The sequence below is a fragment of the Sphaerodactylus townsendi genome, linkage group LG14 (genome assembly GCF_021028975.2).
Source record: "Sphaerodactylus townsendi isolate TG3544 linkage group LG14, MPM_Stown_v2.3, whole genome shotgun sequence".
Classification (NCBI taxonomy): domain Eukaryota; kingdom Metazoa; phylum Chordata; class Lepidosauria; order Squamata; family Sphaerodactylidae; genus Sphaerodactylus; species Sphaerodactylus townsendi.
In genome coordinates, this window is record NC_059438.1 from 31,545,682 (window position 1) to 31,560,718 (window position 15,037).

General features: G+C 45.6%; 1 protein-coding gene across 2 annotated transcripts in view; it reads left to right on the top strand.

Annotated features, from left to right (window-relative positions):
* Positions 1-9,077: 9,077 nt before the first annotated feature.
* Positions 9,078-15,037, top strand: part of LOC125443816 (zinc finger CCCH-type antiviral protein 1-like) — a 50,377-nt gene continuing 44,417 nt past the window's right edge. For both annotated transcript variants that reach the window (XM_048516151.1, XM_048516153.1), the window contains exon 1: positions 9,078-9,405. In XM_048516151.1, the coding sequence (XP_048372108.1) occupies positions 9,125-9,405 (281 nt within the window). In that variant the 5' untranslated portion in view covers positions 9,078-9,124. The remainder of the gene's footprint in view (positions 9,406-15,037) is intronic.

A 15,037-nucleotide genomic window follows, 5' to 3' on the forward strand; every position in this document is an offset into this window, starting at 1 on the left:
TTTCGCCTTAGTTATGCCCCTCCTCTCAGCAGTAGCGCACAGAACTTGAAGCAGTTTAGCAGGAGGTGCGTGGCAGCCTGCGCCTGCGTGCATTCGTTTCCCGCCCAAGGACCAGCGCAGCGGCTGTGTCCTTGCCACAGCCCCGCCCAGGAATGCCCCACCCCCAGAATGCCCGGTCACGCCCCCATTGTGCCCCGCCCAACCACATTGGCACTACGCCACAGTTTGAATCCCACCACCATGGGAACCTGTTACTAAAATTTTTGGATCCCACCACTGGTGCTGGAGTTGAGACTTCTCTTCATGCACCTTTTTCAGTGCAAACTGTCTCCCTCGGTTATTATTTGCCACACTGCTGAAGAAAGCAGGTTGTGATGCTGGTACATTGATCAGCAGCTTGGGGAGGACACTGGCCCGTGGGCAAGGGTTTGCCAGGACCCCAATCTGAGTTTGAACCCCCACAATTCCTCTAAAGTAAACATTTCCAAGAGGAAGTACCATGCCTCTCAAGGCTGCTTTAAAAAATCTGTACAGAGTTTTTCTCCACGCCCCTTCCGCACACGCCAAATAATGCACTTTCAATCTACTTTCAATGCACTTTGCAGCTGGATTTTACTGTGCGGAATAGCAAAATCCACTTTCAAACAATTGTGAAAGTGGATTGAAAGTGCATTACTCTGCATGTGCGGAAGGGGTCATAATGTTTCTCTAGGTACCTCCAGAGCACAGTAACGATGCAATAGGAATTGTCCCTGGTATTTTACACAACCTGAACCCCAACAAAATCTCCCTCGGCTGCTCACAATCCAAGGAGACATGCCGTTCCAGCCCCTTTTCCCAGGTTGCTCTAAAAAGCCAAAAATGGGGAGCAAAAGCTGTTGACCGGAGCAATAGGGAAAAAAGGAGGCTGGGAAGAATAAACGGAGGGGAGAGAAGATAAATGTTTTAGAGTGAGAGTCAACATCTCTCTCCTGAGTCCCATATTTATGCTTCCTTTTTGTTTTCCAGCATGAACTAGAGCTGAACGGAAACATTCCACGGTTGAAAGTTTTGCTTCGGGGCATCAAGAAAAACAATATAATCCAAAAAATCAACTCATCCCGTTGATTACAATGGGAAAAAGCAGTGGGATTTGCTTTTTATGAACTTCCAGGTGAATGTGTCCGTCTGTGTTTGCAATAGCCGTTGGGTGGCTGGTTATTTCACAATGGTCAAGACACAGTTCATCTGGCTCTTTTGAGCTGTCGTCTTCTTTGCTGGGGGGCCCAGGAAGCCGGTTAGAGTTCTGGAAGGTCAGGGTGGGGAGCGGGGGTACCATATGCACGTGATAGATTAGTTGTACTGGAGACAGAACTTGCAATAGCAGGTCCTAAGGGAAGTGTGTTTGCTTCAGAGTGTCACATGAAACCTCAGTGGTTCTCACGACAAAACACTGTGATCACCTCTGATTCTAGGAACAGGCTGATGCAACAGCAGAGGACTTACCTGCCTTAGACAGGGTTGCCAGCATCCGTGTGAGGTTTGAAGATCTCCCAGAACTACAACTGATCTTCAGGGAACAGGGATCCAGCAGCTTTGCAGAGTGGATTCTATGGCATCACAGCCCTACTCAGCTCCCTCCCATCCTCAAGATCTATCCCAGGGGTAGGGAACCTTTAACACTCAAAGAGCCATTTGGACCCGTTTTCCACGGGAAAAGAAAACACTTGGAGCCACAAATAATTTTTGACATTTAAAATAAAGATAACACTATATATATATATGGGTTTTTTAACCTTTTACTCCACTCATTCTGAGAAGCGCATGGATGCGCCTGCCCTGTTGCCTGCAGGGCGGGCAAGGATGAAGCCGGCAGCTCAGCCTTGCCGGCCACCGGGAAAGTGCCCGCCCCGCTCCAACGGGGCGGATGAGAGGGGAAGCCCGCAGCGCGGCCCAGCTGACCATGGGCAGTTGGTTCGCCCGCCCTGCTGCCTGCAGGGTAGGCAAGGATGGGGCCGGCGGCTTGGGTCGTGGAGCCACAGTGCAAAGGCAGAAGAGCCGCATGCGGCTCTCGAGCCGCAGGTTCCCTACCACTGATCTATCCTGTCCAGGCACTGACCCCAAATGTCCAGGAATTTCCCAGCTCAGAGCTGGTAACCCAAATTGCCTGGGTAGCTTCTGGAGTGGCTGCAAAGCGACACTGGCAAGCTTCTCAATCATTCTTCAGAACTGACTTTGAATGGACCTTTAGGGGCCCACTGATAACCTTCCCAATGTCTCCCCCCCCCCCCCACGGCCCCGATTGTTTTCTCATTGTCCAGTTTGCATCTTAAGGACACAAGAACATCTTCAGGGGCGGGGATCTGTTTCTGGCATAATAAATTTGGTAAAGTTCCAAATACATTGACAGGACTGTAGGAAAGAGACATTTCATGATTAAAACGCTACTTTCTCAGTATTCAGCATCTTTTTTTTGGCTGGGCTACACCATCTGTATGGAATAACGTCGATTCACTTGGTCACTTCTAGATACATAGGAGACGACTACAATTTACAGATCGAATAGACCAGCGATGGCGAACCTTTTCGAGACCGAGTGCCCAAATTGCAACCCAAAACCCACTTCTTTATCGCAAAGTGCCAACACGGCAATTTAACCTGAATACTGAGGTTTTAGTTTAGAAAAAACGGTTGGCTCCAAGGTGTGTGTTATTCAGGAGTAAGTTTGGTGGTAGTCGTTGGCTTTGCTTTGAAGCAACCGTGCAACTCTTCGAACGGGTGAATCATGACCCTAGGAGGGTTTACTCAGAAGCAAGCCCCATTGCCAGCAACCGAGCTTACTCCCAGGTAAAGGATCGTGCTTTAGTTCTTCACATGAAAATCAGTGGGGCTTAACAGCGCTTAACAGGGTTACCTACACTGCTTCCCCAAAAAATAGGTCTTTGGTTTAATGCTAATAATCGAGCCCAGTGGCTCAGGCCAGCTCTAGAATATGTGGTGGAGATGGGGACGACTGTTTGCACGTGACCACAGAGAGGGCTCTGAATGCCACCTCTGGCACCCGTGCCATAGGTTCGCCACCACTGGAATAGACCATGAGTGGTGTGTCAGTAAAGCAAAGCAGACTATCCAGTGGCACCTTAAAGACTAACATTTATTCCAGTACGAACTTGTGTGAAACGATGGACATGTCTTCAGGTACGATAGGAAAAATAAATTATATTTAAATATGTAGAGATTAATATTAATATTTTATTTCTCTTACTGTATGTGGAGAAGTGAGCACTGTGTCGCAAAACCTAATCCTGGAATAAACGCAGTAAGTCTTTAAAGCACCACTAGATTTCCGCTTTGTTTTGCAACCATAGGCTAACGCATGCTATCCACCTCACTGGTATGATCTGTTGGTGCCATCTAATGGACATAGCATGAATTAACTGACGTTTTGGAATAAAAGCCATTTAATCTTGGTTGATCTTGCATACCAAGTACTTTGTCATTTGTTTCTCATTTATTTATTGACTTCGGTTATAGTTCGACTTTCTCACCAGGATTCAAGGCAGATTCCAAAACATAAAAACAATTCAATCAGAACGCATGGGACTTCTAATGTTTTGCCATCGAGTCGCAGCCAATTTATGGAGACCCTGTACGGTTTTCAAGGCAAGAGGCGTTCAGAGGTGCTTTGCCATTTCCTGCCTCTGCATAGAGACTCTGTTACTCCTTCGTGGTCTCCCATCCAAGTACAAACCAGGGATGACCTTGTTTATCTTCCAAGATAAAAGTTTAGATAACTCTGGGTTATCTAGATCAGGGTATAACATGACTACGATTGCAGAAATAGAAAAGTAGTAGTAGTAGTAGTAGTAGTAGTAGTAGTAGTAGTAGTAGTAGTAGTAGGAGGAGGAGGAGGAGGAGGAGGAGGAGGAGGAAGAGGAAGAAGAAGAAGAAGAAGACGACGACAGGAGGAGGAGGAGGAGGAGGAGGAGGAGGAGGAGGAGGAGGAGGAGGAGGAGGAGGAGGAATTTGGATTTTTACCCCACCTTTCTCTCCTATATGAAAACTTAAGGTGGCTTACAAGCTCCTTTCCCTTCCTCTCCCCACAACAGACACCTTGTGAGGTAGGTGGGGCTGAGAGAGTTCCGAAGAACTGTCACTAGCCCAAGAGCACCCAGCAGGAATGTAGGAGTGCGGAAACACATCTGGTTCACCAGATAATCCTCTGCCACTCAGGTGGAGTACGGAATCAAACACAGTTTTCCAGATTAGAATCCACCTGCTCGTAACCACTACTCCATGCTGAAAATAATGCAAGCAGAAAACTCTCTAATGTGTGACAAACCATAAAGAATGCAAAACGTGTATAAAGGTAGAAGACGGTGTAGGAAAACCAAGGTGATAAATATTGCCAAAGGTTACAGTCCTATTTCCTGAACAAAAGCCGTCCTGGAATGTTCAATTGTACTGCAATTCTGATCCTTTTACAAATATTTCTGTTTTGCACATTCTGCAGAATGACATAAACACGGAACCTTCCTGGCCTCCTCATACAGGCCATTCCACAAGCGACCTACTTGTTACCCATTGGTTAGTTCCTTCAATTTGTTGTGAGAATATCACATTTTCTCAGCATTGCATCGAGAAAATACAATTTCTTCTCTAGTTAGCTGGCCCTTTGCTATTACAGAATGTCCACTGCCGAACAGTCAGGTGCCTGTGGGAAAATGCTTAAAAGAGCATGAATGGCAAAACTCCTACCCCCTTAACTCTGAGATCCTTTATTTTTTTAAAAAGAAATTAGTAACTTATTTAGGAAATTTGTTTTGCCTTTCCAGAAAACTTCTTATTTTCTTTTCTACTTTAGACAATCAGGCACCTAGAATTATCCTGGCAAACCTCTGTGCTTTCTAGCTGGATCTGCCTATCATGTTTCACCCTCCACTTTCCTAGATAAGAGCGGTGTTTATTTTGATCCTAATTCCCCATTACTATATATGGGTGTGAAAGTTGGACAGTGAAGGAAGTTGACAGGAAGGAAGTTGGTTCATTTGAAATTGGACGTTTGAGGAGAGTTTTACAGATTCTGGGGACTGGCAGAAAAGACAAATTAATAGTTTCTAGATCAAATAAAGCCTCAACTCTCCCTAAAAGTTTATTTCAAAACTGAGGTGTGAAGAAAGTGTATATATTCCTTTAAATTTACTGAGAGATCATTTATCTTGTATATTGGGCCTTTTCTGTGGCAACCACTTGGTCTTGCTAGATCGTTTACAGTGTGACTACTTGACCCTCATTAAAGTTGTAAACGGTGTTTGTGTTTCGTTTAGGTAGTGTTATTCTTTAGATAACGGAATTGGCTGTTTCAAGGCCACATTCTAAACCAGACAGTCTTAATTGCCAAGTATGCTCAGGTAGGGAATCATCCCTCTCATCGACTCTATTCGGACACCCAATTGGTTAATTAAGGGTCAGGTGATTTAGATGAGTCAATTCTATAAGACCCCTGACACTATTTCTAAAGAAGGCCAATTCATTCTAAAAGAGGTTCATTCATAAGGATTCTTCTACCTTAGGCGGAATGGCCTTGTATTGTATTGTATTGGTTTTACACCTGGAACTGTCTAGAGCTGAGAGAGCGCTGATTTTATCATTTCTTTTTCTTTCTTTTAAAATTTAAAAACCTCAGCAGTTTGAGAGTATCTGGATAAAGAACTCTGGTTTCGGTACCTTACTGGAAAGGCACATAAGGCTATTGTACTTTGGTCACATTGTGAGAAGATGAGAGTCTCTGGAAAAGACAATAATGTTGGGAGAAGTTGAAGGCAGAAGGAAAAGAGGACTACATGAGGTGGATTGACTCTATAAAGCACAGGTGCCAAACTCGCAGCCCTCCAGATGTTATGGACTACAGTTCCCATCATCCCCTGCCAGCATGATGCTGGCAGGGGATGATGGGAACTGTAGTCCATAACATCTGGAGGGCTGCAAGTTTGACACCTATGCAAGCCGTGGCTCTCAGTTTGAGAGACCTAAGCAAGGCTGTTAACAGGATGTTTTGAAGGACATCGATTCATGGTGTCACCAGAAGTTGGAAGGGGGTTGAGAACACTTAAGACACACACATCAACAGCTGGAGAGGTCCTTACCCATTCTGAACAGTTTGATTCCACTTTGGATTGTTTAAAACTTTTGTTTAAAACTTTTGTTTTGTCTCTCTCCCCATCCTTCCTATTGTTTGCAGTTTCATGCATCTCACCGAGCGAGATCTGACTCACAGATACTCATCTTGCAAGGAATTGGACTTTGAGGTGCCACAGGGCTCCTGTTTGATTATCAGTAGCAAATATTAGCAAGTCTAATCTTCAACCCTCCTCCCCCCCACACACACACATACACACACTCCCAGCAATGGTTTGCCTTTGTGTGTTGGTAGGTTTGTTTTTCAAATGGTACCATCAAGTTAAAGAGAGGCTGTGCGCTTCCCTCTTCCAGTACTTGAATGCCTATATCTTGATTTAGCATTTGTTGGTTTATTAATTATTTCATAATTAAGAGAGGAACCCTGGCCCAGCTATCCTTCTACAGCAAGATTTTCCTTGACAGTACTTTGGAATTGCAGCTGTTTTCTTTAGCTGTAATACTTGGAGGTTTGAAGCACTTGACTTCAGGAGGCAGTGTGAATTATTGCAGCGTAGAGGGGATTCCGAGCAGCCCATCAGCATTTAGAGAGACAGAGATCGTTTCCCCACTTACCTCGACCAAAGGTTGCTGCGCCCAGCGCGTGTCATTTCTGGCATGCTCCTGGGCTTCCCCACGACCCTGCGCTCTGCGCGGGTCATCAAAAGGCGCGGTTTCGAGGAGCGCCAGGAATGACGCGCACTGAGGGGGCGCGACAGCTTCAGCGTCGGGGCGGCTACGTTGTCGCCGCCCCTGTAGCGGGGAGTGCCGGGGGACCCCGCACTACTTGGGGAGAGTAGCACGCAGCAGCAGGTAAGTGGGGAAACGACCAGAAATTCTCCTTCAGTCTGACAAACGTTCTACAAGTTATCTTCATAAAGGTTAACAGGCAAGCAATACCACAAGCTGCATAATATCATTTTCTTTCAGGTATCAAATATCAGCATGCGAAAAGAGAAATCCAACATAGTAAAGACCAGGACATTAGGATTTTCAGGACTGAAAGCACGGACCTTCTGAACAAAAGAAATCATTCTCTTTAAAGATTAATGGCACACACCCGGTGTTCTCAGGGGGCAGATTATATGGGATTTTGATACCTTCCTTCGAGAAGGAAGCCCCTTTGAGTCTCCTTACAGGAGAGAAAGGGGGGGATATAAATCCAAACTTCTTCTTCTTCTTCTAACAACAGACTGGTAACATCTAGCAGGCAGAGTACATATATTTAAAAGCAGTTACATTGACAGGACTGCATCTCAATCACCTAGATCAGGGGTCTGCAACCTGCGGCTCTCCAGATGTCCATGTGTTACCACGTATTGCCAGTAACAATAAGTGATTTCAGCTCAGCAACTTAATGAGGCGCAGGAAGCCAGCGTTTCTTCAAAGCAGGAAGGATTTTATTGCAAGTGATTTCTTGGCACAGCTCAGCAAAAGGACCCTCACATGGCTGTGCATCAGCCCCTTTTATCCATTTCCCAGTAACCCAGAAAAGGGGTGTGGGGCAGTCCCACCCCCATAGTGCAAAACCCAGGAAGGGGGCGGTCTCCTTCCATCTAATACAGAGAAAATATCCTAGAACACCAAAGGGAAAAAACAATCTCTTTGCACATGCTGATGAGATCAAATCCCAGAAGAAAAGCTTACACCTTCTTGCCTGAGGTGGTTCCTTGGGAGTGTTAGACAAAGACAAGTTTAAATGATCCAATGAATTCTTGGATCCTGAAAGTAAGGATGTGAACAGTCCAATGAGCTTCTGGATCCTGAAAGTAAAACTTCAAACAGTCCAATAGCAAAACAGGGTGACAACTTCCAAGGCTGGGTGACCCTTGGGTACTGGCAACAGATTCGATTAGCAAGTCCAAAGAGGGTCGTTGTTCTTATCAAAGGGTCGGCTGGGCGTTGGTCTAAGCAGCATTCCAGAGTCAACTTCCTTGTCACTTAATATCAGACCTTAGCTGGCTATTGCTTCTATTCTCAGACACAAATTTCAAAAATAACATTTCTAACTTAAACATTAGGAAAACCTTAAAGGATAAACACACATACTTATACTTATAGGCAGGACTGTACATCTACCTACTGGCAGGGCTCGCTTAAAACGAATAGAACCTTAACCTAACTGAAGAACCTTATTAAACTAAAATCCTAAACTACAGGCATAAACTTAACTAAGAGGAACGTTTACTACATCCTAGAATGACACAAACACAAGGGAAATCATATAGCATTGGCACAAACATACATATGCGTTCTCTGTGAACCTTATGGAGGCTTCTGAACCACACAAGTCTCTGCGTCCGGGCATGGAGCCAGTGTAGTCAGGCAGCCTGACTTCAGGAAAATATTTTGTTTATTTTCCCATCCGTAACACATGGACTACAATTCCCATCAGCCCCTGCCAGCATGGCCAATTGGCCAACTCTCCACTCGCCAGCTGCACTGTCACCATCTTTCCTCTCTTTTGGCCATGCTGGCAGGGGGGGATGGGAATTGTAGTCCATGAACATTTGGAGAGCCGCAGGTTGCAGACCCCTGACCTAGATACAATCCCAGTCTGCAGTTATATGGCCTTGCCCTGGAATTAGGAATATATCTCAATCACTAGATGCCATCCCTGACAGTCTGCTAACTAAGTAGATCTCTTTGCAAAGGGGGCCATGACTCCCTGATCCACCCGGCCAAGGGAATCTCTTTGCACGGTAGATCAAGTAGATCTCTTTGCACGGGGGCCATGACTCCCTGATCCACCCGGCCAAGGGATCCTCCTCGGGGAAGGGGAGACAGACCAAGGGCGCCCACTCCGCTGGTGCCAAGACGCTTGGATCGCCCTGAGCCAAGCCCCCCGCGGCGCGCCCTCCCTCCCGGAGGAGGACCAGCCCGCGAGCTCCGCAAATGCTTGGGGCGGCGCCTGGTTCCCTGCTTGCCTTCGGTTTCGTTTCTGGGCGGCCGGCGGCTGAGCGCGGCGATGGCGGACCCGGCGGTGTGCGCTTTCCTGGCCAAGGTGCTGTGCGCCCAAGGGGGCCGCCTGGAGCTGGCCCAGCTGCCCCGCCACGTGGCCGGCCTCCCGGAGCAGCAGCTGCGCCAGATCGTGCAGGAGGGCGCCCCCGAGAGGTTCCTGCTGGCCGGGGACCCCCCCGGGGTGGTGGTGGTCGCCACGGCGGTGCGCCTGTGCCCGCAGAGGGAGTGCGCCGGCTGCGATCGCCTGCACCTTTGCAAGCTCAACCTCCTGGGCCGGTGCCGGGTCAGGTAAGGGGAGCAGCGGGACCGTCGGGCAGGAGCCCCAGGCGGGGGGCTGGGCGGGTTTGGGCCGGGAAAGGGATCTCGCCCTGCCGTCAAGGCTCAAACCGTTAGGGGAGCGTTCCCAGCAACGGGAGGGGGACTCAAGCGCGCGCTCTCGGCTCGGGATCCGCGGAGGTGCAAAGCGCTTCTCTTTCAAGAGTCAGGGGGCTGCTCCTCTTCAGGTTGGGAGCCAAAAGAGGTTCCTTTTCCACTGGTCCGTTTTGCAGCTTCGTGGGCGCCCCTTGTTTGTTCTGGAAAGAAATGCCCCGCTGGACTTTCTGTACTCATTTGGGCACTATACCTGTTTTGCACTTTCGGGGACTTTTTAAAGAGTTGGCAAAGAACAGCAGCCGCAGCGGAAATGTTCTTCTGATGCTCTTCTGTCTGACTACTTGGTCTCCCCACCCATCCCTGCATCCTGCCCCATCTCTCTCCCCGCCCCCCCAGCCCATTCTTTTGAATCTCTTCTTTTGGATCTCTTCTCAAGGACCCTGGTCCGCCTGTGCGACTTTCCAGTGACTTCCTCGTGAAAAAAAGGATGACTAGCACAGAAGGGGGTTGGAAGGGAAGAGATCTTTCCAAGGAGGTGTCAGATTCCCCGGGCCTCGGGGGTTTAATGCTTAAATGGGAGGTACTGATACATTATCTGCTCAGAGCAGTCCTGCCGCCTAGAATAGTATTGCTGACCGAAGAACAATCCTGAACCATGGTCCTAGATTTGTTTGGTGCTCAAGGAGACGGACTCTGAACCACATTTGGGTTGGTGGCTGGGCCAGAGAATTTCTGCCTGTTTTTCTTTTGAACGAACTGGAGTTTGTCGCCAGAAAAGTCCTCGCTGCTCCATGATGTCCTGGATTTTAATGTAGCTTTCAATAAGATCTGCTTCTTGCTTGAACATTCTGTCTGTATCCGTGGATCGGCCATAAAAGGGACGGCTTTTGCCTTGACTTGGGCAATGAACCACAAAATGGCGGCCTCTGGTATTTCTGTGGCCAGTCTGCTTTGAACACTAACAACTGATTAGTGCTCTTAACGAGGAAATATATGTGGCCAATAATAGTATTCTTTTTTTTAAAAGTATCCCCCCTCGATTTTTATCCCCAAAGAATACAAACTAGGTAGCAATTTTTCCATAACCTGTGTCACTTCATTTATTCTCTTATAATAAAAGGGAACTGCTTGTTTTGTGGTCTTCAACTCCCTGCCGGCTGCCCACTCACTATTTCCTTTTAAATTGGAGAGTTTTATTTTAGCACTAACAGGTTGAAACACAATCTTACAAGCACAGGATAAAAGCTCCTGTAACAACTTACGGGGTAAGCTAGTACTACAAAGGGTGGATACAATCAATCCAGCTTTCTCTGTCAATATCATACAGTCAATATCGGTGAGACAGACAATAGAGAAAGTACAGCGAGGTGAGCTAGACTCCCAAAGGATGCAGATAGTCAAACTAGCCCCTTCAGTCACTTTCTATATGATCATAAGTTGTCAGAATGAGACAACCTTTGGAATTTTGCAAGTCTGTCACAACTCAGCTATAAAAGGTTAACTGTTCGTATGTAAACAAGTTGCTGAAGTCACTGATCTATTGATTAGCTATTGGTCGGTCAGATAGCCATTACTTACATGTTAGTGAGCATGTACATCTGAAGTTATAAAGTTAACTTTGTTTCTTTGTTTCAGCACAACCATGAGCACGAGGCAGCAGATAGGTACCAAGGTGTAACCAAATGTACAGTAATATAGATGTGTAACAGGAAAGAAAGGATGTCTTATTGTATCTCCACGTAGCCCTCCCTTTATAGTTAGTAAACTCATAGATAAAAAAGCAACTGAGAATCTGTCTCTTCTGTTCTGCTACACACACTGAACACAATCGGTATAAACAATCCCATTTCGCAGGGAACCAAGCCTCTTCTTAAACTTTCTGGATTATTGCTGCAGCACAGCTAGCCTCAAGAAAGACAAATATGCACTTTTTGACTTTTATGATTTCCTAAAGACTGAGGGAAGAAGAAGAGTTTGGATTTATATCCCCCCTTTCTCTCCTGTAGGAGACTCAAAGGGATTTACAATCTCCTTGCCCTTCCCCCCTCACAACAAACACCCTGTGAGGTAGGTGGGGCTGAGAGAGCTCCGAAGAACTATGACTAGCCCAAGGTCACCCAGCTGGCGCATGTGGGAGTGCACAGGCTAATCTGAATTCCCCAGATAAGCCTCCACGGCTCAGGCGGCAAAGTGGGGAATCAAACCCGGTTCCTCCAGGTTAGAATGCACCTGCTCTTAACCACTACGCCACTGCTTCTTCCCTGCAGAATAACAACTACAGGTCCAAAAGCTGAAGAACTACATGTCCAAAAGCTGTTCCCTTGCAAAACGGGACTGATTATACTGGTTGTCTCGTTCTGACTGATAATCGTGTTCTGACTAATAATCGTATAGAAAGTGACTGAAGGAGCTAGTTTGATCATTTCCACCCTTTAAGAGTCTAGCTCACCTCGTTGTACTTTCTGTTTCACCAACGTTGACCGTATGATATTGACTGAGAAAGATGGATTGACTGTATATACCCTTTGTGGTACTAGCTTACCTCATAAGTTGTTATAAGAGCTTTTGTCATGTGTCTGTAAGATCATGCAAGGTTGTGTTTTCAAACTATTGTTTACTTGTACACTCAGCCTGTGGCTTTGGTTTCTACGTAGTTGCGCTGCATTCATTTCCAGCGAACTGAGAATTATTTTTGTTGCTGTCGTTTCCTGGTTACACTAAACTCACTTCTTGTGTTTTTGTGAGTTTGTTAGACCCCACGAAAACAAATGCAGGGGGAAACAGGCTGTTTAAATGTCTAAGATTGCTGAAGACAACTGACCTTAATTCGGGGGAGTCCGCCTTCAAGGAGAAATTGCCCCATTATTGCTGCGACTGGAATGTCTGGCTAATTTGATTGATTGACTCCCCATTGTTTCTGCTAATTTGGTCAACTTAATGGTGGTTCTGGTTGACCCACACAGCATTGGAACATCTGGCTAATTTGGTCAACTCAGTGATGATTTTGGCCTGTCATTCAAACAGGCTCTGTCCGGCTGAGCTGGAAGCGACTGGAAGCTCTGAAGATATTTGGTTTAATTGACTACACATAGTTCTGTAACAGTATTTCTCTGAGAAACTTCACCTTTACTGCAGCAGAATGCTGTGACGTTACTATACTGTTTGACAACAGCTGTTTTATTCCTTCATTTATTTACTACATTTATCCTCCGCTTTTCTCACCAAAGGGTAACCAGTGCTTCTTATCTATCAGTAGTTCCCAACCTGGGGTACCCGTACCCCCAGGCCTGTGCACCAGAGCATTTGGGAGTACACAAAAATATATGTAATGGGTTTGATAATATGGGGGTACAATTTAAGGTTGGCAAGGAGTACACAAGTGAAAGAAGGTAATCTCTGTTATACATCATTCTCCTCTCCTGTTTCATCCTCACAACAACCTTGTAAAATAGCTTTGGTGGAGAGAGTATGACTTAGGTAGAGAGCAGTCTTCCACGTCAGAGCAATAGATGGAGAGCAGTCTTTCACGTCAGAGCAAGTATTTGAACCTGAGTCTTCCAGATGCTAGTTCGATGTTCTTACCACTGTACCACACAGTTCTCCAAACACAAGAGTTATAAGTTACTAAAGGAACCATAAACAATTTCATTTCTTGAGTAGTTCTTGCCTATGGCACCTCAGTTGATATAAACGTTATGACATTCTTCACAATAACATTTTTAATACACATTCAAAGTTTAAATTAATTGATAAATGAATTTCATTAACCCGTTCACAATGTCATGTTCTTCCAGAGGTTTCTGTGAGATTATTTTGGGCAGTTTTTCTGTGTGGAAGATATTATCATGTATGCTTGATACTGCAGTTCTCAAAACTGGATTTGTATCACCGTCTTCTGCACAGCAAAGATGTTATAAAATAAACTCACAGTTGAGGAAAAGACCTGAATCCATTGCTCCTTTGCAAATTTATATACACACAATTGACCCTTACGTCTTAAGTGTTAAATTTTAAGAAGTTTAATGAATAGAAGATTGGTTGGAGTGGACAGATCTGCACAAGGAGCTAAGTGTGAGGAAGTGAAACGTTTTGAGCAGAATATTCCTCAAGTCTTGGGATCTTTGTATGTATAGCCTAAGGTTTAGCATATTATTGTCTCCCTATGTAGGAAAATATATTATGCATATGCTTTCTAAAGGAGAAAATGCAGGCCATAAAAGAAAGTCAGTTTGGGAATATTATAATGAAGTTCCTCTACCTATGGGTAAGACAAGCATGCATACAAAACACAAAAATTGTAACAAAGAAATGCACTGTGTAACAGACTTCCCTCTGTGATACACCTCTGAAGATGCCAGCCACTTTGCAGGTGAAACGTTAGGAACAAGATCTACCAGACCACGGCCACACAGCCCGGAAAACCCACCACAACCCATTGAATCCGGCCGTGAAAGCCTTTGACAATGCATTGAACACTTCAGAATTGTTTGCATTCATATTTCTTGCTTCAGCAACACCTAAATAAGGAAGAGTGTGACATACCCTCTATACCCTGTTTGTTAAACCCCCCAAGTACGTTGTATCTATACCTATTGCCTTTCAAGCTGAACATGGTAGCAAGCCATACCCTTATCTAGCAATTGCCCAGGCTGCCCCATAGCTAAGGCCCCTTCTGCACATGCAGAATAATGCACTGTCAATCCACTTTCAATGCACTTTGCAGCTGGATTTTACTGTGCGGAATAGCAAATTCCATTTACAGATGTCAGGCCAGACCCCGTGTCTGACCCTGCGCAGTTACGTTTATAAAGACTGGCAAGGAAAATTCCCAAAGAATCAGGCTTTAGAAGAAGAAAAAGAAGAATTTGGATTTATATCCGCCTTTCTCTCCTGTAGGAGACTCAAAGGGGCTTACAAACTCCTTGCCCTTTCCCCCTCACAACAAACACCCTGTGAGGTGGGTGGAGCTGAGAGAGCTCCGAAAAGCTGTGACTAGCCCAAGGTCACCCAGCTGGCATGTGTTGGAGTGCACAGGCTAATCTGAATTCCCCAGATAAGCCTCCACAGCTCAAGCGGCAGAGCAGGGAATCAAACCCGGTTCCTCCAGGTTAGAGTACACCTGCTCTTAACCACTACGCCACTGCTGCTTGAGAGAGAAAGAAAACAGGATGCGCTCTCTATAAGAGTCACACGTAATCAGACAAAAGACCTCATCTTTTATAGATACAAAGATTACATACATCATAGTCTATAATCATACCTGCATACATAACCCACATAATCATATTTCTCCCACATATTCTTTCTTCTTTATCATAAAAATCAAATTGGCTTGTCTGATCCTTATTTACACACAAGCTGAAATTTCCCTTGTCTCTGCCCATATGCAAGGGGCAGTAATAAACTGAATTCTGGCTTTCAATTAAGATAACCAGTTCCCAACATTCCTGAATATTTCTTCTCAGAGAGAGAGACCCTCTCCAGGCTAAAAAGATTTCACATACATTCCTAAGGGTGGGTTTTCCCATAAATACATCTTTTAAGGTGT